Source organism: Sycon ciliatum, chromosome 3 (genome assembly GCF_964019385.1).
Source record: "Sycon ciliatum chromosome 3, ocSycCili1.1, whole genome shotgun sequence".
Classification (NCBI taxonomy): domain Eukaryota; kingdom Metazoa; phylum Porifera; class Calcarea; order Leucosolenida; family Sycettidae; genus Sycon; species Sycon ciliatum.
The window spans coordinates 32,668,250-32,690,406 of NC_088645.1; the positions used below are offsets into that span (position 1 = coordinate 32,668,250).

The following is a 22,157-nucleotide window of genomic DNA, read 5'->3' on the forward strand; positions in this document are numbered from 1 at the left end:
TGCTGTATACATACTGATAGAGGTCATACAGGTCTACATTCCACCAGACTCAAGTGTGAGGTCGATTCTACCAGTAGTTCATAAACTGAAGAGAGTGTATACTGTATACAAGCAATAAAACAAAATTAATGTCAAACTAGTAGTTATTGATGACTCCAGGACCGCTGTTTGCAAAGAGAGCTGGAAAGTATGCACACATCTTGGTCACCTGTTTCCATCACATCATGCGAATCACAACACGTTTGAAACTATCCGCAGAACCACTGAATGCCATGGGGTCAACCCAGATCTTATCCGAGCAACGGTGATGCATGATTGCCACTGCCCGATAGGGCACCGTCTCTGGGGCAGAGATTTGTTTTTGCATCTTTACGACCTCAGGATGTTTTACATCGGTGAGAAGCGGGCGATGCTAGCGCATACCATAATCCAATGGCGTAAGAACAAAGAAAAGTGGGGAATTAGGGCTATATGAACGAACGAGTAATTCTACGCCGAGCATAACAAACGCATGGAGAAATGTGAAGAAAGGTGTCTGTAACCGCGGATAGTGAAGAAGGATCTTTTGGAAACGAGCCAAGCCTTTCCACATGCAAACGGCATTCGGCAAAGCCAACGGACATTAATATGCAGGTGCCATAGGAACACGTATTGGCTTGAGGGGAACATGCATACGGAAAAAGTCTGAACCAGAAGTAAAAATACATAGCAGAACTGTAAGGAGGAAAACTTCCTTCTGCCAGGAGAACTGCAATAAAGATACGTGTATGGTCTGCTGCCAGGAGAACTGCAATAAAGGCACGTGTATGGTCCTGCAATCCTGACGAATCTTGTACCATGCCACATTACACAGATACCCATGTAAAGCCCATTGGACATTGTGGAGAGGTCAAAAATTTGGAGTTGATTGCCTTGTCCAAACTATAGTCCACAGCGCAACTCGCATTGAAGAGTCAAACAAAAATAATGTAATGAGGAAGAGTGAAGTGCACCATACTGAAAGTTGACATGCTGCACTGAGATGCGTGGAATATTATAATGTTTTGCACCGCAATTATTCACCACGGCCGGAAGTGTGCAATAGATAATGGTCCGTGGCGCTAAGTCTAGTACAGAAACAGATTACGTACTTCTAGTCTAGTTGTCAGTATCGGCAGTGCAGAGATCAGCTACTGAATGCGTAGCGTCTGCAACTCGCGCTGAACCTGTATGCGCTGCGCATCACTCCTGAACATCTGTGCGCACACATCTGGCTCACTCATGAGTGTGGCTAGCTGGCTGGGTGTGATGTAGCGAGACTCCTCGGTGAGGCCACTGGCTTGCCACAGCGCAAGTATTCTGTTCTCCAATTCGACCAGGCGAATCGATGGCCAAGCATTCTTCGTTGCAGTATGGCGTAGCAGGGCCTTTACGAGGTGCTTGGCTGCAGCAATCGACAAAATCATACAGTAATAAGTGTGCGTGAATAAGTCTGAAGAAAGTCACGGTTTATCAGTCTCTGCTATAATGTAGCTCAGTGGTTAGAGCATCGCTGGCCTCAAGTGAAGGTCCCTAATTCTATTCCTTTCGGCAAGAGTCCATAATATGCAACTGTGATTATGGGTGCATGCGTGGCGCGCTGCCTTCATTACGTAACTTGCCTTCATCACGCTCTGAAAGCATGCATTCAAACTCTCAATTTCTTGCACGAGCCCATCCGTTTTTGCTCGATTCGTTCCAGTACCTACACAATCTCTGAATTCTGGCGCGTGAGCGCGTGAACTCTAGTTCCGTACGAAAGTTCATTTCAAACTGGAGGGAAAGTGCAGTGTTTGATTTTCCGCAGTGCGCGGACTGCAGCTGAATGATGTAATGAAGGCAGCGCGCCGCGCATCTAGCCCATAGAAAAGAGATCACAGTTGCATACTCTTGGGTTATGGACTCTTGCTTGCGGTGATAGTCAATATTTTCTTCAGGCAGTTTTCTCCTTTCTATTCCCTCGATCTCATGTCCCCTCGTGTCTTCGACTTCATATTCCCTCGGCCAGCGAATAAATAATAAAACAGTTCTGGTACATAGCTAGCAATCGCATGTTATCACGTACATTGAAAATCAACATATCTTTGTGAACCGGCCTTTTTTTCAGGATCACTTTTCAGTTTTCAATGAGGACGAAACAAAGTCGGCCGAACGAAGCCTAGAGTAAAAGAATAATCCACTTCACCATCACGATACTGACATAGGTACGAAACGAAACAATTAAAAAAATCCACAAGAAAACCGTACGCCCAACGCCGCGCTGACTGCGGTTTGAGAATAATTTTCTTTTACATTCAAAATGTACAAGGAACTCACAAAAACCAGCTACCGACGTACTTTTGTCGCTCTCTACTCCTTTTTCAAGGAACGGAAGTTATCGCTCCACTTTCAAACCGGAACAAGACACACTAGTGGTCCTTTTCAGCTGCTCCACGGGCGCAGGTTATGCACACCAAGGGCCGCAGCGCAGCATCCGCTCCAGCCAAAAGACCTAAAATGCAATTAGTCGGGCTACATGCCTGAGTAGCAGGCAGGCACAGTGGTTTGGTCTAAGACCATGATTGAGAAACGAGAGGTACCAGGTTCAAGTCCTGCTTGGAAGCGGAAGGATTTTTCCAACCGTGCTGCGACCGGTAACCTCCCGCGACAGCGCGTCCATGTTAGCGCGGTGCACTTCAGCCCGACCGCCTTAGCGCGAGGCATTTCAGCTCGGTGCCATTTCAGCGCCGTGTCTTGACAGCGCCAATGATTTCAGCGCGAAATTTTAAATCGCAGGACATGTCAGCGTCAATTTCTTCAGCGCAAATTTTTCCGAGGGAGGCACTTCAGCGCCGTACACCAGTCGCCCTATAAAAGACACAGTATTTTCGGGGAAAGGCCATAATTTTCCTTAATTTTCCTATGCAAGCTAACTCTCAAAAATGGAATTAAACCGATTTGAGACAGCCAAGGGCAAGCCGGCATTCTGCCAAGGTGGTTATACTTATCGCCTTGATAAGCGTGCTGCTGACGGCGACCGATATTATTGGCGGTGCATTGACCATGCGTGTACTGTGACAAAGGAGACGATGGGCTTGGATTGTGTACCCCAACCAAGAGGTGCCGCACAGCACACCCACGCTCCCAAATGCCAATGACTGTGTTACGAGGAAAGCGGTTTCGTAAATGAAAACTTTTGAGAAGTCAACATCGCGGCCAGTGACAGAGATTTATGATCAAGTCGCTGTAGCGACACACGAGGAGCACCCTGCCGCCACACCCGAATTTCCGATCATATCGTCCGTGAAAAGTTCGCTGTACCGTGCGCGGAGGGAAGCCTATCCGCCTCTACCCCAGGAAGTTGCAGATTTGGAGGAGCTTCCTCCTCTTTTCACCGTGATTGGACAGAACAGGTTCATGGTGAAGAACACGCTGTTGGCGAGGAGGGTTCGTTAATTTTCGCAACTGATGCCTGCCTCAGACTCCTCCGAACACCGAGACTGGTTCATGGACGGCACTATAGTACGCGCGAAAGTGCTTCGCACTGACATATATGCGCTGAAGTGCCTGGCGGTGACGCTCCCTCGCGCTGACAGTACATCACGCTGAAGTGCCTTGCGCTGACATTACCTCGCGCTGAAAGTGGATGCGCTGTCGTGGGATGGAATCCTGCGACCCACAGTTAATTGGAAACTCGTGGCCTGGCATGAGTAAAACATGGATGTGGCAAATGGGATTTAGGCCTTTGGCCTATTGTTGGTGGATCTGATCTATCCTCCCCCACCGTTTAGGAGCCGCATCTGACGCCTGATCATGGGGTGATGGGGTTCCATGGAAGCGGAAAGGTGGTTCTTGACCAAGGAGTTGTACGACTCCTTGTTCTCGCCCTGCCCGGTACGAGAACCCGTCGAATTTTTTATTTTTATTTTTAACATGCCTGAGTACATGAGAACATGCAGTAATTAGTCCACTTCAGCTTTTCTGCTCCAAACATCAACTAACTTTGACTAGCTACAAAGATTGCATCCAAGGATCAAACAGGTTTTTTTCGGCAGAAGGCTACTCCTTGTGCTTTGCCTTGGCCAACAATCACACCTTCGAGTTGTACAAAAATTACAACTCCCAGATGCCCTTGATTGCGGGCCATGACTATTTGAGTCGAGACATAGCGGGAAGATCTCCTGACGTTGCCCTTCAAATAAGTCAGATATTACCTCGTACGAATGAGCGAGAGCAAACACCAATGCATCTAGACAAACTTACAAGGCATGTCAGGTGCTGGCAAGACTGCAGTGGCACGTAATGCCTGCAGCTCGCTTCTGTAGATGCGCATTTCCGCCTGGCAAAATACCTCCTGCAGCGCCAGAAACAACTCCTGCATCAGTCTCTGCTCGCGCAGCGCATGATCGCCAACCGGCACTTTGTTTTCCACTGGGAAAATGTTGCTGGCGGATGAGCCAAGAAGTTCTTGAGCCAAGGGGATGAGACTGCATTCCTCACGCAGATTAAACGGACTTAATCCTTCACGAACGTGAGAGACGATGGTGACTGGGACAATATCTGTGGCAGGCACAAAGGAAAACATCATTCATGTACAAGTGGCCACGAACACAGGCCTATACTTATCAGGACTTACATAGAAGTATGACTCCTGCATACTGCAAGTCTACCAATTTTGAAGAGATAATTGGAAAGGAACAAGAAAAACCCGGCAAGAAGGCTTACAAACGAACTAATATCTTGAATCTCATAAAACCTTGGATACCACATAGCCCCAGTGCAACCGGTTCTCAATATAGTTGTTGCCATAGTTTTCTACCCAAAAAAACAATTTCCTGTGTTCACTTTTGTACACATATGTTAGGTACCTCCTCCCGTACAACCCTTTCCAAGCTGGCCTGCATGCACCCCATACTACGGCGTACTCAACTTTTGTCTCCTTTTGTCACCTTTTGTTCCGTTGGCCTTGGTAGCTACTTGCGCGCCCATATTTGCCATAGCTACCCAGGCCCTTCATCTTGCCGTTCACACTTGATCTCTCTCTCTTGTCTCTCTCTTCCACAATGTAGTCGTTCCGTTCGTCTTGGTCTCTGTCTCTTCGTCTCCCTAATGAATATTGTTCGACCTGACCTGTTCCCGTTGTCCATTGTAATGTTTGGAGAGTATGCCGTCGTCCTTTTCGTACTCAACATTGGCGCCCGACAATTGATCAACCCACGACCCTGAGATCCCATGCCCAGTCGTCCTCAACCGACATTCGTCTCATCGTCAATAATCCTCGTCTCGTCGTCAGTAATCCTCGTCTCGTCTCCAACCTCGTCTCGTCCATGTCAACCTTGTCTCGTCGTCTACGTCAACCTCGTCTCGTCCAAGTCATGCAGGTCAGCTATTTTCATTATTTCTCTCTATATTTTTCATCCGTTCTTCGTCGTCAAATTTATTCACGGTTTAGTATATTTTGTTATTTTTTGTAGTGTGTGTGTGCGCGGGTATCCTTCGTCAATATCAGGGGTTTGATGGAGAGCCACGTGCTTTTATTCATGTTGTATAAGTGTAACTATGTTGGTTAGCCATGCCAGTCAGACCGCAGTGTTCGATCCTTGGAACTCGTAGTTTTTCGTGCCAAATTTTTTGGGGTGAAGGCGTGAAGGCCTTTGGCAATGTTTGTGCTATAGTACTAGTTTGAGTGATGCGTATCATATAATTATTGAGCTAATACTTTAAAGTTTAGGAACGTGATAACTGTAGTGCATGTCTAGTATAACACCTTTGTGACAGCCGTGCGTTGTGTGTGTGTGTGTGTGTGTTTGTGTGTGTGTTTTCTCTCTACTTCCTCAGTCATTTTTTCTCTTCTTTCTCGTCTTATTATTTCCCGCGAGGTCGCGGTTCTTTTTATTGCGCAGGGAAGGTATGTTAGGTACATCCTCCCGTACAACCTTTGCCTAGCTGGCCTGCATGCACTCCATACTACGTCGCACTCACCTTTTGTCACCTTTTGTTCCGTTGGCCTGGGTAGCTACTTGCGCGCCCATATTTGCTATAGCTACCCAGGTCCTTTATCTTGCCGTTCACACTTGATCTCTCTCTCTCTTGTCTCTCTCTTCCACAATGTAGCCATTCCATTCGTCTTGGTCTCTGTCTCTTCGTCTCCCTAATAAATGAGCCAGGGACTACAGTTTGATATCAAAATCAAGTTATGACCTTTCAAAGTCACGTGACTCAAAGTTAGTTATGCGAAGCGCAGAACTCGCAACTTTTGTTTTGACAAGAGTCAAGAGCTGTCCTCTTGTTAGGTGTTCAGTGAAGGATTCCGAGCTCGAGCGATTGTCGAGTAACTCAAGAGGCTCCACTTACTGTGATCGATTGCGGCTAAAACATCTAGTAGATAACGCAGCTCGATTCCGTGTGGAGTCGACTAGTCCCTCATGCGAAGGCGCTTGAATCGGACGACGAGAATTTTACGGATTCAGGGCTGGCACCCGCGAGTCGTCCGCGAGCGATTCCGACACCGATGCTGACAGCGACGGCGATGATGTGCCACCTAAGAAGAAGACGTATGGAGTCACAGCAAGCTCGAGTGCTGCTAGTGTTGTGTCGAAACACCAAGCCCCGACAGCTCGGAAATTTCAAACGCGGAGAGTGACACCGACTACTCGGAATCGGATGACGAACCAGATACCCCCGCACCTGAGCCACCGACGACGGAGCAGGTGAAGCGTGGTCTCCTGTCTTCAGACATACGCGATGGGATTGAGAGAGGCTGTGGAAGCAAGTCGAAGAATCATTGGAAAGTCATCCCACAGCAGCAACTCGAGGACTACATATTTGAAGTCTCTAAACTGCGAGAATCTAAAAAGCGCTTCAAGCAGTTTGTTCTGGGAGTACTGACTTGAAGCATGCGAAAGTCGATGACTGGTGGTGGTGATCGACCTTTCTATTTCCGCTATCATGTACGTGGTTATGAGTTGTGCAAAGACGTGTTCATGGCAGTTCATGCAGTGTTGGAAGTCATATAATGAAGCGTCTTCAAAAAAAGGCAAACAAAGGAGTCGTTCAACGGGCACACCATGGCTTGACTGGGAGAACACCAGAACACTTGGCCATTTCAGCAGACATAGAGCGGGATGTAGTGCAGTTTATTTATTCATATGCTAACATGTACGGTCTATCTCAACCTGCAGCGAAGCGAGGTCGTGCTGAGGACCCTCCAGTATACATACCAGCATCCAAGAACAAGAAGTCTGCATACAACATCTAGACCAAGACCGTCACACAGTATTCGCCTGTTCATTACAGTTCATTTTGCCACATTTGGAGGAGACAGGCAGCACACATCAAAGTGATGAAGCCAAGGACAGACGTATGCGCACTGTGTGACAAGCTGCGGGAAAAAAATTCGTGTCGCCGTACAGAGGAAGAGACGGAATGTAGTGTCCAGGCCCTGCGTTCGCACATATCACTAGCACAAGAGGAGCAGCAATACTACCGAGATTTAGTGGACGGCGCGCAGGCGTCACTGGATGAAGCTGAGGGCATAGTTCACTATACATTTGAACTGCCTAACTAGCAAGAATGAAGATATACAAAGAACATTACAAACTGTGTACATACATTTGCTCTATATCGCTCAATTGACATGCCATTATTATATAGGTGGTTAGGTACATTTTGCCATCGCAGATCAACTTGAAATTTTGTTTGATCACATTACCATACCGTACCAACATTTTGAGAGAAATTTTTTTTCCGTCAAAAAGTGCCATAGGGTGGTTTCTTTAGTCCCTGGCTCAAATGTTGTGCGACCTAACCTGTTCCCGTTGTCCATTGTAATATCTGGAAAATATATCGTCGTCCTTTTCGTACTCAACACATACCACAGTATAGTCACTAAAGTGTCTTAAAACTAATACAGTCAACTTCGCTTATAACGACACTCGGCGGGGCATCAAAAAAGTGTCCTTATTTGCGAAGTGTCGTTATACCCGAAGTCTCATTATATGAGCCTGGATCAGCAAAAACCATCACATGTGCGAAATGTTCAAAAAATATTTTTGTGCTCCAAATTGATCCACAACTACTGATAACCAGTCTCAAGAAATTTTAGATCAATCACAGCACCGTAAGTGACCAAAAAATGCGGTACACCACATCGCTGTACAAATGTTGGAAGTGGCATTTCTGTGTAAGATGCAAGTATGAGCCTTGGTATGTGTCTGATCCTGTTAGGCATTGCCATCACTCAGCCGGCTAAAAAGGAGGAATTTTATAGTCCTTTGGGGTGTACTCAGACACTGGCTTGTCCAAGTAAATCATTGGCTTCACTGACTATTGGGCAGCTAATGGTATATGGCTAAGTTCCAGGGGCTGATATTGCATCCACAACAGGCTCTGAACTGATGCTCTCCAAGCCCTTCACTTCCATGAAAACATATCTGCACACGCAGAGTGCAATCACAGTAGCCATGGTAGCTGTGACTACTTAGCACACAGGCTCGTGAGCGCATGAGGTACGTACTAGGCATTCAACGGTTACCTGACCCTACTGGAACATATTTTTTTGAATTTTTTTGGGAGCTGCTGCATGGACAAAATAAATGTTTCAAGTTGCTCAGCGTCCAAGCCAACGAAGCAGATCTTGTCTGGCGCTAGCTCTCGTTGCTCTTCCACAAGTTCCAGTCGTGAATCGAGACGCCTTTGTTCTGTATCGTCCCTGTCGATATCCGACAAACTTGCTAGTGAAGGAGTCATTCATTGCTCAACAATATCCACTCGAGTCGTCGTCATTCTCATCAGCGCTGCTTTCTTCTACACGAAGTCTGCAGCCTCGCCGAGTCGCTTTGCGCCAGGAGAGAGTCGTCTTCTGGAGCACCGCGGCTTTCACCTGACTCCCTTGATGAGCAATCGCCATCCCAGTCATCACCAAAAAATGTTGTGTCGTGATCGGCGCCAACGACGATCGATGCGCGTGCGATGTTCGCGCCCCGCGATCGTACCTATTCGCCAGCCAAGCTCAGGTACGTGGGGTTTCCCAGGCATGTCTCCTCACTTGCCTGGGGCTTGCCTAGCTAGCTAGTCACTGACAAACAAACAAACACAGGCTTGTCAGGCGGAAAGAAAGACCAGTGACAAGAAAGACAGAAAGGTGATGGGTCCGCGACTTTTCTTTCGCTCGACTTCAACGTCACTTTTTGATCAACTTGATATCAAACACAAGTGATGGTTTTCGCTGATCCGGGCTCATATGTATTACAGTTGGAAAGGACTTTGCTCTGGGCATGGACATGCTGTCGTTATTCGCGAATTGTCGTTATATCCGCAGTCGTTATTAGCGAAGTTGACTGTAGCTTCTACCAAATCAGATGTGACACAGTGCTGTATAGTGAAAGGTGTGGTGGCGGAGGGTGAAAGATGCCACCATTCCTACAATCCGAAGAACCAAGGATTTTCAGCTCTCCACTCAACAAGGGAACCCATCAAGCCGGCTGCCTCACCAGTAAAATAGTTCGAACAAAAATTTGATCATTGCAGGGAGGAGGTACCAAGAGCTATTTGATTCAGATTTTACGAATCATTTTGGTACAGGCAGGCAGGTATAGTGGGATGGTCTAAGACCATGATTGAGAAACAGAGGGTACCAGGTTCAAGTCCTGCTTGAAAGCTGAAGGATTTTTTCCAGCCGTGCTGCGACCCACAGTTAATTGGGAACTCGTGGCCTGGCACGAGGAAAACATGGATGCAGTGAATGGGATTTTCGGTCTTTGACCACATGCTGTTAAGCTGGTCTACTCGCCTCCCACCACTTTAGGAGCTGCATCTGCGCCTTGATCCTTGAAGGGTGGTGGAGTTCCTACAGATGCGGAAAACTCGGCCTCTATATAGAGAAACCGAGTCTCATGCGAACCGTGAATTTTTTTGGTACACAGTGCTTTGGTGATATTTCATGACAGCCTATCGCAATGAAGGAAGACGGATGGCACAGAATACAATCTTACCCAGAGAATTGAGGACGGTCTGGAACGGCGTCCAGAACTGACGTTCTGTGTGATCTCCCGGTCTGGTGTCGTCCATCATAGCCACCATTTTCAGATCTGACACGAACAGTACCCCATGGCATTGGTCTGCCAGCGGACTCTCATCATCATGGCGAACATTCTCCGCAAAGCACTCATCGCTAGAATGTAACTTGTTGGTGATGATGGCCTGCATGAGATCAGCCTCGGCACGTGGTCCACCGAATCTCTCGCCGCTTCCGCGGCTGTTGCGGAACACGATCGATGCTCCGGATGTAGGTGTTGCGCAGAACTCGCTGTCTCGTACTCGGAAATCTCCTTCGCCTCCATCATACACCTAGGGACCGAGAACAGCAAAAAAAACGGAAATTGCCATAGAGGTTACTAGTACCCGGATCACACCTTCTGTTGTGACGCATTGGCACAGACATACTTGGTCCGCGTCAGCAATATTGTCCCTTATCTTTCGACAATTTGAACTTAGACTTTGGACATCATTGCGCGCACTTCAGATGATAAAACTTGGTATGATGGAAGGTAAGGTACAGAATGACAACTGGCCATGAGGATTTTTTCTCCAAGGAAGGGTTCATACTTTTTTTGGTCTTCCTCGTCGCTGCTCTCGGCGCTGGTGACAAATATTTTTTGCTCGGGATCGACACTCTCGCTTTCGCAAGCTCATCTCTCTTCCTCTCCACTGCCTGGCTATTTTCTAAAGGGAAGTCGATAGTGAGGGTCGCCTTCTCTATAGGACTTCGCGTGGGCTGCACGACTGCCTGTGTGGTTCAAATCAGTCGCTGTTCTTTGCAAGATTTATTTTGAACGACGACGACGCATACAGTATTTGCAAATCTCCACGATGCGCTGGAAACTCCGAGCGTTGAGCTGGAAGTGAGGGAACTGCGATCTCAGCTTGGCGATCCCTGAGATGAACGATCTCGGTCGCTTTGCAAAATGGAACTGATTCCGAGTAGCCGATTACTTTCTTGTGTGTCGCGCTGCTCTTGTCTGCGCAGTGTGTCAAGATAATCAATTTTTGATGCGACGCTGTATCAATCAGAATCACCCACCCGTCGCTCTCGAAATCCACTCGAAATCTAGCTAGACCTTTCAGGTACTAGTAAACCAACTTACTAGCCGAAATTGGGGTGAAATGGGCTGCCAAGTGAACTTTGGCGACATAAAAACAAAGCTGGAAGATAAGCGACAATATTGCTGACGCGGACCAAGTAGTATGGTGATGCCTTTGCACAAAAGAAACCTGTGAATCCGCCAACTGACGCTGTATACATACCGCCCATCACCGGTGTCACTGACTCACGTTGCATATACAGTGCCCATGCCCGCACCCAGTGATTCGTCACCATGGCATCACCTCCATACAGGTCGAACCTCGTTTTAGACAACCCTTGGGGGGGGGGGTCAAATTCTTGGCCTTATAACGAGCATTATCCACTGTCTGGAGTTGCACATACGACGTGAAATGCGTTTGAGCCCGTCAGGGGATTTTGCGTCTCTGTCTTCTAATGACGCTTGTCTTGTACGCGATGTCGTACTAACATGGGAAGACCTGTGACCGCAGTGTTAGTGTACCGCCACACTGAAAACAGAAAAAAACGTGACTCACCCCCTCACTCGCAACATCCCCCAGCATTTTCAGGATGTTGTTTTGAGTGTGACTCTTGCCAGCAGCAACTCGTCCCTGGATCGCAATCCTGATGGAACCATAGTCACCAAGCGTCATCAGACCGGGAAACGTGTTCTTGGTCAGTCTCCTTGCGGGGTCCTGGAGGCTGTAATTGCGCAGTAAGTTAATCCCGGCACGCACCTGGGGATGAAAAGAGCAGAATTGTAAAGTTCATGAACAAGCGCTTCGGAGACAGCATATTTATTATCGCAACCAAGAGAACAAACTGTGTCGTAACCATCATGTATTGATGTCTCTCACATGTAGTTAAGTTATACATCGTCAATTAATAATGGTTGCCGCACAGTTTGTCCTCTTGGTTGCGATATTATAATTGTAAAGATATTTTGCAAAGATCCTTAGAAGTAGGACACACTTCAGACTCTTGAACATTTTGAAAGTTTTCACCAGGATACTTTCATGTCTTATCATCATTTCACTTGATGATAAGGCATGAAAGTATACTAGTTTACAATTTTATCTTTCCAAGATTCCTTTTGAACCTCTCTCCCTTGTTCGGACTCGTGTGACGAGCCATTGCAGTGAGCAAGTACAGTATGTGTGTGTGTGTGGGGGGGGGGGGGTGCATGCATGCGTGTGTGCGTGTGTGTGTGTGTGCGTGCGTGTGTGTGTGTGTGTGTGTGTGTGTGTGTGTGTGTGTGTGTGTGTGTGTGCACACCTCAGAGCTCTACAGCAGAGTAAGAGCTGGCTTGAGTAGCATATCAGTCGAGTTGTTTGAGTTTTTTAATACAGTTATCACAGCTGGTAATGATGTTCAAGTAGTGCGAAGGGAAGAGCACTGCGATAATGTTCTTCGTCCAAGTGTTCCGTTGTCCAAGATCACTCACCCTGTCCTCACTCTGTGTGGCTATTGTCTCATTTTCCTCTCGGATAGCATCCCTGACGGCCTCAGTGAAATCCGCAGGCCTCCAATCCTTGTGGACCGTGCATTCCTGCAAGAGAAAAGAGTACATATCAGTACCTTAAAAGTAGCACTTCCAATGGAGGGGAGGGAGAGGGGAAATGGGATGTAAGGACTTCAAATCCCCCGCAACACCACCACCCCCCCCCCCCCCCGCCTCTACATTTGTACTCGTTGCTCACTGCCAGAACTGGTCACGTGGGTCTCCCCGGGAGAGGGGAGAGAGACTCAAAAGGAATCTTGGAAAGATGACACAATTGGCTATTGAACCGCCCAACGGCCGACACCCCTGAAATCACACCAAGGTTCAACTCGAATTCAACTCGAGTGACATGACTACAGTCAACTTCGCCAATAACGACTTTCGGCGGGGCATCAGAAAAGTGTCCTTATTCGCGAAGTGTCCTTATAACCGAAGTCCCATTTGAATGTATGTGAACCCATATTTTGTATAGTATGACATGCATATCAAAATCAAGCTCTTTTCTTGCTCTATGTCAATGTGTACTTTATTTTCATATTGCAGTTGAAAGGAACTAAAAATTCAATATGCAAGGGAAATCAATTGAAAAGTATGCCTTTTTGAGCCATCTACAGGGCCAGAGACATGTACATGTATGATGATTACTGTACTATCTTGTACAACTACATGTACATTGTATGTACATAATTATACATGTAGGTGTGCTGGTAAATCCAACAATTTTGAAGCCAACATAAAAAGGAAGAAAAAGCCCCCCCCCCCCCCTTGGCTGCATTTTCTTGCATGTGTACTTTATATCCATCACCATAGGTTCTGGTACTTCTGCATGACATGTACATGTACTTGACTGACAGGTACTTGAAATACATGTAGCTGTCAAAAGCCCAGAAAGTCGTTATTCAAGCAGTGAATATGACCTCGGGCACTAAAAGCATGTCGCTATACGCGAATTGTCGTTATTCAGATAGTCGTTATATCCGAAGTAAAATGTGTACAGTTAGATGGGACTTTGCTCTGGGCATGGAAATTCGGTCGTTATTCGCGAATTGTCGTTATATCCGCAGTCGTTATTAGCGAAGTTGACTGTAGTCGAATGCACCCAAAAAAGATCGAACACGGTAGTAAATTGTACCCTGCAGGCACGGTGACCAGGTGACTGGTGTACGAAGGAGCACGTGACCACTTGTTCAACCATGTTCGATTGGGAATAAAGGAGGAACGCTGCATCACAGCCTTTTCAGACCAAAACCAGTCGACTCAGCGTCCCAAAGACTACAACATATAGGCCAATCGCGGTCATCCGTGCTTTTATAAGAACGACATCGCGCTTTTAGTGATATTTTGCATACAAATCTCCATCTAGTAGGGCGCAGTCACCCAGTTTCGGTGGAAGTGCGCGAGTTCGATTGGGAAAAAAGAAGGAAGGGAGCGTCTCGGCTTCCTCGGACCAAGACCATTCGACTCAGCACCCCGAAGACTACAACTGGTGGAAATTTGATTTTAGCCTTAACTTCCCCTGTTGTTTCAATACAATTTCCAGAGTAGATGACCGTATTCGTACACCCGCCGAATGGTACACTAAATTCTCTGAATGATTCCATGCTCGATTGCAAAGTTGCAAGTTTCTAAAATTTGAACTGCCGCTCTTGATTGGGATTTGCGTACTCAGAACAGAGCAATCAGTTATTCCATCAGCGATAACACTTGGTGTTGTGTAAAAAAAAGAAGTCCGATATAGTCGGCGGGTGAATGTCAGCAAGTTCATGCACGGTGATGAAATGTCAAGTTCTTACCCGGAAGGTGGATTGCGAGCCACCCATGACGGGTCTGCTTCGCTCCGCGGTCGCTCCAATCAGGCCGCACACACGCCCTAGATGGATTGTTTGTGCCCTGCTTGAGCAATTGAAGAGGAAATTAGCAATGCACTGGAAAAAAATCTGTGACTGCGACTCCAAACCAAGTAGACACACGAGGCAACTAATAATAATAATGATAGCTGCATTCAGAGCAGGACGAATTCCTGCAGCCTGCAGGGGAATTGATCTTCGCACAAAATGCTAGGCATGGAGGGTATGTGAGCACAGTCTTCAATCCACAGTAGTAGTCACCAGGAGCCTCGTATCTCTGTGCAAATCCACATTTCCTGGTTCTTCTCTCTGCGATGTTTCGACTGAAATGGGTCTAGAGATCTAGCTAGCTGACCAGAGTACAGACTCAGTAGACCTAACTACCAGGGAGCGTGTGGTAGATTGACGTGGTGTGAAGAAAATGAAGACTGGGGAAAGTATTAGTTGTCACCCTCACAAGTCACAGTCACAGACACCGGTACGCAGGACCATGGCGGGGCCATGGCCCATGGGTTAGAAATGCCATGCGGTCTGATGATGTGCTCATGTTATGCATGCTCCTTGTCATAAGTAGATCTACAAGATGATTATTGTGATCGTGCATGCATCGCAAGTATTGCATAGTGCCAGAAGTGATCGGTGATGCATGAACCGAGGTTCAACGACCATTGTTTTCACGCTCCCTGATGTCTTTCAGTGAGTGATCGTTGCTGATCGACTGCTGAAAGACACGAACACGCGGAGCTATTCTGCACTCAAGACATCGTATAATCATGTACTGGTACCTAGTATGTACATGTGCCATAAGGGAGTGACTCATTTTCCCTTTCTCCGTTCTTTCGTTTCCATATCGCTCAGGTAGGTCTACTGCCAAGTACTGGGTAGACCATGAGACATGGTAGACTGAAACGTGAAAGTCATTGCCGATCTACACGTGTGTGATCATGGTGATAGTATCGGATCGTCTGACTCCAAAACCCGCTCAGTACCACAGACTATGGCATCCTGGGAAACGTACAGCCACACTCGCAGACGTGCGAAAGTTTCGACACAACCAGGAAACAGACGCACTGCATGCACTGCAACCACGCATGTATGATGTATGCAGTGTTGCCACGGAGTAGAGCCACTGGCACTGGACTGTAGTAGAGGCCTCCACCATGTCCACCGCTCCAGGTCCAGGTCCTGGGTCCAGCTCTGACCCTTCAGCGGAAACTGCACACGTCACCTTCATTATCAGTCTTGATCTTGTCTTGTCAAACTCGCCGAGTCGGCGTAGTCGTAGATCTAGGGAACACCGTCTGAAAATCTCGGTCAACCAAGTTCTGCCGCGCTGCACATCTCCGGCTACTGGCAGCAGCTAGCGAGAAAAGCAGTTTTCTGAGCTGGGTCAAGTATTACTTCGTCGTTGCATTGCGGCAGGCGAAGTGCAGGCTTGAGTTTGGAGAATACACGTTCAGCAAGGACAGACACTGGCGTCGCAATGGGGCCGTGGGCATCCAAGGTAGGAAAACTGCCCTGTAACCTGTTTTCGACTTGGCTCAGCGCTGTCAAAATAAGTTTCGTACTTCCCGAACTGCTTGCCATCTCATTATTTTTATTCTATTATGCTGACTGTCTGGCAGAGCACGTTCACAGAAACCTTGGTGAAAAGCAGGTGGGACCCCGAGCAATTCGAAATTGCCGCGAGGGAATTCCTGAAAGCAGAACTTCAAGATGCCGAAGCTGAGGATTGCGAGCGTCACAAGTACCGTGTAAGCTAATAGTCTTGTGTTCGCCGAAATTGTGATAAAAGTGTATTCCAAGGGAAAGGAAATACTCAGGCGCGTGCGCCGGTGCCCTTCAAGGGGGGGGGGGGTTGGGGGGGGGGCCTCCCCCGGGAAAATTTTCAAAAAATGAAGCAAAATCCTGCATTTTGAGCGAAAAAAGGGGGGTTTCGGCCACCCAGGAACCCATACGGCGCACCCACGTGATACTAGTACATGTATTGCAATCTAAAGCTTTACTCTCGGCGCAGGGGGTGTTGTAGGCAATTTGCAGAGGCAGGAATAGGAATAGGATTATAGGTGGATTTGTCGCAGTGCAATGCTTTTCAAAAGCAATTTTCGCACATGTTCTGAAATTATGTTGCCGCTTTCGTGGCCGTGGGAGGGGGGGGAGGGACGGTGTGTAGGATACCGACCCTTCAACGGAAAACTAGTCTACAGGATGTTAAATCGTGGAACGACATGTCATCAAAAGACAATCCTTAGATCGTGCACTGCACCTATGGATCAAGCCACAGAACAAATTTGAATATCACAATGAGAGATCAAAGGGAAAGTCAACCACAGAATGTGTGTACTCGCAAAACTACTCTGCCATCGAAATTGCAGGGCACATGACCATCAAAGCTGAGTAGTCAAAGAGGTCTGATGTTGGTAGACAAATACCTGCATTTCTGCATGACCACTGGAACATGAGTGAGAGCAAAGCAGCCAGAATACACCGCACATGTAACTGTCAAGATGTTTGGCATCGCAGTGTTTCTTCAGTAGGTTCCACGCCGCAACCGACGGAACCAGTTGTTGCTGGGTCTGGCCATACAATAGTCTTGCATACATTGTGAAAGATATGGTTGGTACACATGACCTCCTTAGCAGCAAACTGGTTCATGAGTTGGTGACCAAAATTCTTGAGTGCAGTCTCATGGAAGAGAGACACAACAAGCTATAAAACCTTGAACAGCTTGGCCAAGGCAAAGATGGAATCCTGCGAGATGCTCATCAAATATTTTGAACTGTGGTGCAGTTTGGCCAATTTGCGCCTTCTGGCCATGTTTTCTCAGAAACCTCTATACGTTGGTTGACATTCTCTTTATGACTATTCTCCTTTGTAACTGCTCTTCAGCTCCAGGAATGCTTGGACCGGTTGCGGATGTATTCGCTGGCTGTTCCAGAGGGTCGTCTCACCAAGGATACCTTTCCGGGCCTGATGAACATGAGGGATTTCGGGTCGCTAAGAATCGCGCTGCTCGGACGGCCGAAGATGGGGAAGAGCGAGACAACGAACAGCATCCTCCGGCTATTCAATCAAATGGCCTGTGAACAGGTGTGTTGCTCTTATCTATACAGTATGTTCTTTTGCTGGTGGGTAAGAAGGAGTTTTTATTTTGGCTTGCTGGATAACGCAGTCGAACCTGCATGCTAGCAAGAGCACAGAGCCAAGGCAGGGCCATTGGAGTAGGTACGACTGGTACGACCATGGCCGTACCACTTCTGGCCACCAGTGGTCACCGTGAAACGCTCAGAAAAGCAATAAAAAAGTATCGAAAGTTGGAAATTTCGCGTGTCGTACCTGTACCCCGAGGCCCTGTGCCCTACAGGCTACAAGACTCTTGTGCTAAGTTTGAGTGTACGAGTCGTAGCACCTCAAAAATCCTCATGTACTCTACAGCAGATCTCTATGCATGCGTAATAGCCATTCAAGATATGCAACAGGGGTGTTTTCTATTGCATGGAATCCCGAATTTTGCTAGCATGGGGCTACCACCACCCCCCCCCCCCCCCCCACTCCGCAAGGGGCTCTGCCCCCTTCACCCCTGCCGGGGGACACCCCCGGGCCCCCCACCGTACTTCCAACGGCCCTGCAAGAATGTAAAACTACTTTCTTCAGCTGTGATGTTATCAGGCTCATCAACAAATGGTTGTGTGCTTGTGTGTGAATTTGTGTGTGTGTGTGTGTGTGTGTGTGTGTGTGTGCGCGTGTGTACATGTGTTTTTGTGTGTGTGTGTGTGTGTGTGTGTGTGTGTGTGTGTGTGTGTGTGTGTGTGTGTGTGTGTGTGCGTGCGTGTGTGTACATGTATGTGTGTTCATATATATGTGCCTGTGATCCCTTCCAGGTGTTCTCAGTTGGAGAGGGCGACAAAACTGTCCGCGACGCTCCTCTATACTGTCATGATCCTTTGGTAGGCAGACCTGCCGATGACGCTGAACCGGAGCGGTCAGCAATCACCTTCAGGAATAGCAGGGGCAGCGGTGAGCTTTCAAATGAGACGGAGAGGAACGTCATGAGCGATGTGTTGACCAACAAGCTGCATCCCCCTGAAGAGTGCAAGGAGTCGCAACGCGATGAAGAGAGTCATATGGCTGACCAATGTCATTCTGCCATGTTTGTCATCTCATTTCGCGCATTGAACAACGAAAGTACTCTGGAGCAGCAGTTCTGGGAGCCGTTCAGGCAATTATTTAAGGATATGGGTGAGCAAGATCTTGTTTACTCCACTGTTGTTCCTATGGTACGAATAGAATGTACCAAACTTCAAACCTCATTCCATGTTTTGGGATCCAAACGGACCCCAGGGTATGGTTTTCGGTATAATCTTAATTTTTTTATGATATCAGGGTAGTTTTTCATGTCCAAGGTGGTTTGAGAAAGTCTTATAAAGACCTTAGAAAAGATGCGTCATGTTCATGGTTATGGTGTATGAGATTGAGCTGGGCAATGTGGACGTCTCCAACCTATCTCACATTAAATTTTATAGGTCATTCTGGCGAAATTCAATCAACTAGCATGTTGGAGGCACAACGACACTTCTCAACTTGGTGACATCAGCTGACAGGGCTGCCCATTAGACTATTCTCTACAGTTGATTGAGTGTGTGTGTGTGGGGGGGGGGGGGGGGGGGGAGGAGGAGAGACGCTTCAACTGTGCCCCGGAGTACAAAATGTATTGCTTTGTAATTGCATGACATAGGAAGAGGAGTCACCCCCCCCCCCCCTTACTTTCCCACATTCTAAAAATGCAGTCCTATTCCCACCTAGTGTACTCTGTAATAGATTCACATTTGGCAAATTGCTTGCATAACAAAATTAAAATTCACTTTTTAAAAGAACTCAGATGGTGAGCCAAGGAAAAAATTATAACACTGAAATATGTGGGCACAAGTTATGCAACCGAGTCCACCAACCAAACAAGATTTTGAACAGTCAGACGTGGACAATCTGGCACAAAACTGACCAGGAGTACTGAGACATTCGACGGCATGAAAGTCAACTTGAGCACAGTCTGACTGTTCACAATCTGGTTTGGTAGGTGGACTCGATTGCATAGCTTGGGCCCACATTTTTCCATGTTAAAATTAACTTGGTTCCTGCAGTAGACCATGAGTATATAACTGAAGAAATCACAGTGAGGCTGAGACTTGACTAGCCTGAGTTTTCGGCATCAGTAGGAACACGACCTCCCTGACGGACCATTACGCATAACTACAATCATTATGTATATTATATGTACTGCCGTCTGCTTCATCTCGTGTTGTACCGTCTGCTTCATCTCGTGTTGTACCGTCTGCTTCATCTCGTGTTGTACCGTCTGCTTCATCTCGTGTTGTACCGTCTGCTTCATCTCGTGTTGTACCGTCTGCTTCATCTCGTGTTGTACCGTCTGCTTCATCTCGTGTTGTACCGTCTGCTTCATCTCGTGTTGTACCGTCTGCTTCATCTCGTGGTGTACCGTCTGCTTCATCTCGTGTTGTACCGTCTGCTTCATCTCGTGTTGTACCGTCTGCTTCATCTCGTGTTGTACCGTCTGCTTCATCTCGTGTTGTACCGTCTGCTTCATCTCGTGTTGTACCGTCTGCTTCATCTCGTGTTGTACCGTCTGCTTCATCTCGTGTTGTACCGTCTGCTTCATCTCGTGTTGTACCGTCTGCTTCATCTCGTGTTGTACCGTCTGCTTCATCTCGTGTTGTTGCAGATATCACCCCGGTGACTTTTGTCACCCACACGAGACTTCTAGAGGGCCAGCTTGACCCCCACTCCAGTGAGCCCATCAGTGTACAGGGTATCATTGGTTCCATGCCGTGCAATGTGTTCCCGATCGAGAACAAGAACCCCACGTCCAACCCTGACCTAGTCCTGCAGCGACTGAGACAAGAGTTATCGCTCGCCCTGATGGAGACGATCTATCACGCCGAAATGCGCTTGTATCGACGAGAGCTTCAGGCACTTCACGGTGAAAAGGAAAATGATGCAACCATTACACCAGGTGAGTGGAATGCTTCGGGTATAGAGGTGCCGTTCTGCAAATATGACTTTGCCAACGAATCAATTGCACTACGTATGTATGTGTGTGTATGTGTGTGTGTGTGTGTGTGTGTGTGTGTGTGTGTGTGTGTGTGTGTTGGGGTGTTTGGGTATGCATGCGCGCGAGCGTGCGTGCGTGTGTGTGTTTAAGACATGAAACATGTTTCGTATAAATGATGAACAAATTTGCCAATAACCAATCGCATTACGTTGATATAATCAACCGGCTATTTTTGGTGGTTGTGTATGGGTTTTTCTGCAGAGAAGCACAATGTGACAAGATTTCTGCGCACAGTTGCGACCAAATATGCTTGGCCATCGCATCGTCTTGTTAGGGTGGAGGAGAGTCTGAACAGGCAGTGGCTGAGGATGAATCTCCAGGAAGACACCACACACGTGACAATGGATCATCTGAAACAGCTGCTGAACGCTACCGATGTGTTCCAGGACCTGCGCAACTGTGCTCTGTGGAGTGCGTACGGAGTGGCCAACCTGCTGGTGCAGCTGAGGAAGGAACTGCGATTGCCGACCTGTGAATCTCACAATACATAATTGGTGAATTCTCTTCAGGGCTCCACCGATGTGTCTACAGCTTCTCTCTTGCCTGTAATTCAGCAGATCGTTACTCACACAGGTTGGTCTAGCGTCATTTGTATTCAACACGATTGAAGTTGCATTCACGTGTCTTGCACTAGACTATCGATTTTGGAGCATTTGCATGCGCGCGTTATTTTTCCATTACACATGCGAGTCATGAAATTGTGCAAGCTTGCATCTCCTCCACTGGAATGCCAGTCAGGGAGCATTGGACCACGCATGTAGACGTGCATTGCCATTAGACTACAGGTCATGCAGAGATTGTACGTATGCATAGAGAACCGTGTTTCGCCTTTGCATGATTCCTCGCTGCAATGCTCTTGTCTAAAGCAGATCTTTAGATCGTTATGCCATCATTCAGCTTTCATTTGATTTCACCAGGTTTATGGCTGTTTCAGTGCCACCCTGCTCTCTACTTGGATTAGAATTCCGAACACCTTCGATGCCCATAGAATAATGTTGCTGCTTTGTTGTCGACTGAGCACAACATGTACCTAGTTCCCGTTCTGCCTTTACGCGTGTATTCACAGTCTTATTGCTCCTAGCTGAATGACATCTAGGCGACTGGAATTAGTGGTACATGGGGAAACAAAATACTGACCGACATGTGTACCATGCCATGCTGCACTGTCCCTCTGCAATGTTATGCAAAAGACGTTACGTATTGCCTTTATCTGCTACGACAGTTGTAACATTTCCATCCGTTTCATGATGAGCTAGGCGAGAAAGCATAGCGTACACCGGTAAGGGTATATACCCCATCGATCATGAGCTACCAAGCTCTCTCGTTCACAACTCAATGCGTAGTTCTCTAGTACGCTGCACATACACTGCGATTGATCGACTGGGAACTGCATGACCACGATGACTGTAGATCTACTGTCTGTAGACTACAGCTAGACAGACTAGCTGTACAGTGTAGATGTCTACACTACTACTGTCACTACATTGTAGTAGTGGAAGTCAGTGATCAGCGAGCGAGTGTGACACAAGGTAGGGACAGAAATGGGGATCTTCCCGGTGCTCTACCTTCCCTGCCTTGAAAGAC

The 22,157-nt window shown here is 47.4% G+C and overlaps 2 protein-coding genes across 2 annotated transcripts; one reads left to right on the top strand and one right to left on the bottom strand.

Moving 5' to 3' along the window:
* Nucleotides 1-341: 341 nt before the first annotated feature.
* LOC135811993 (uncharacterized) lies at nucleotides 342-14,944 on the bottom strand. Its single transcript, XM_065325281.1, has 6 exons — nucleotides 14,393-14,944; nucleotides 12,543-12,647; nucleotides 11,635-11,835; nucleotides 9,990-10,344; nucleotides 4,261-4,557; nucleotides 342-1,423 (listed from the first exon to the last, which is right to left on the bottom strand). Exons 1-6 carry the CDS (start codon nucleotides 14,417-14,419, stop codon nucleotides 1,170-1,172), a joined length of 1,239 nt encoding a protein of 412 aa, XP_065181353.1. The 5' UTR covers nucleotides 14,420-14,944; the 3' UTR covers nucleotides 342-1,169.
* Nucleotides 14,945-15,607: 663 nt separating this feature from the next.
* LOC135811992 (uncharacterized) lies at nucleotides 15,608-21,729 on the top strand. The gene is made up of 6 exons (XM_065325280.1): nucleotides 15,608-15,950; nucleotides 16,072-16,200; nucleotides 17,336-17,536; nucleotides 18,328-18,685; nucleotides 20,184-20,474; nucleotides 20,775-21,729. The coding sequence occupies exons 1-6, from the start codon at nucleotides 15,930-15,932 to the stop codon at nucleotides 21,062-21,064; spliced, it is 1,290 nt and encodes a 429-aa protein (XP_065181352.1). The 5' UTR covers nucleotides 15,608-15,929; the 3' UTR covers nucleotides 21,065-21,729.
* The last annotated feature ends 428 nt before the right edge of the window (nucleotides 21,730-22,157 follow it).

What these genes read in the sequence shown, in the direction of transcription:
- LOC135811992 (XM_065325280.1), top strand. Translation starts at nt 15,930, where the DNA reads ATGGGGCCGTGGGCATCCAAG. An exon ending in ATCAAATGGCCTGTGAACAG is followed by an intron (nt 17,537 to 18,327) that starts GTGTGTTGCTCT and finishes GATCCCTTCCAG; the next exon opens with GTGTTCTCAGTTGGAGAGGG. An exon ending in TGATGCAACCATTACACCAG is followed by an intron (nt 20,475 to 20,774) that starts GTGAGTGGAATG and finishes GTTTTTCTGCAG; the next exon opens with AGAAGCACAATGTGACAAGA.
- LOC135811993 (XM_065325281.1), bottom strand. Translation starts at nt 14,419, where the DNA reads ATGGGTGGCTCGCAATCCACCTTCCGG. An exon ending in CCACACAGAGTGAGGACAGG is followed by an intron (nt 11,836 to 12,542) that starts GTGAGTGATCTT and finishes TTTCATCCCCAG; the next exon opens with GTGCGTGCCGGGATTAACTT. An exon ending in GCCAGCACCTGACATGCCTT is followed by an intron (nt 1,424 to 4,260) that starts GTAAGTTTGTCT and finishes CGATTGCTGCAG; the next exon opens with CCAAGCACCTCGTAAAGGCC.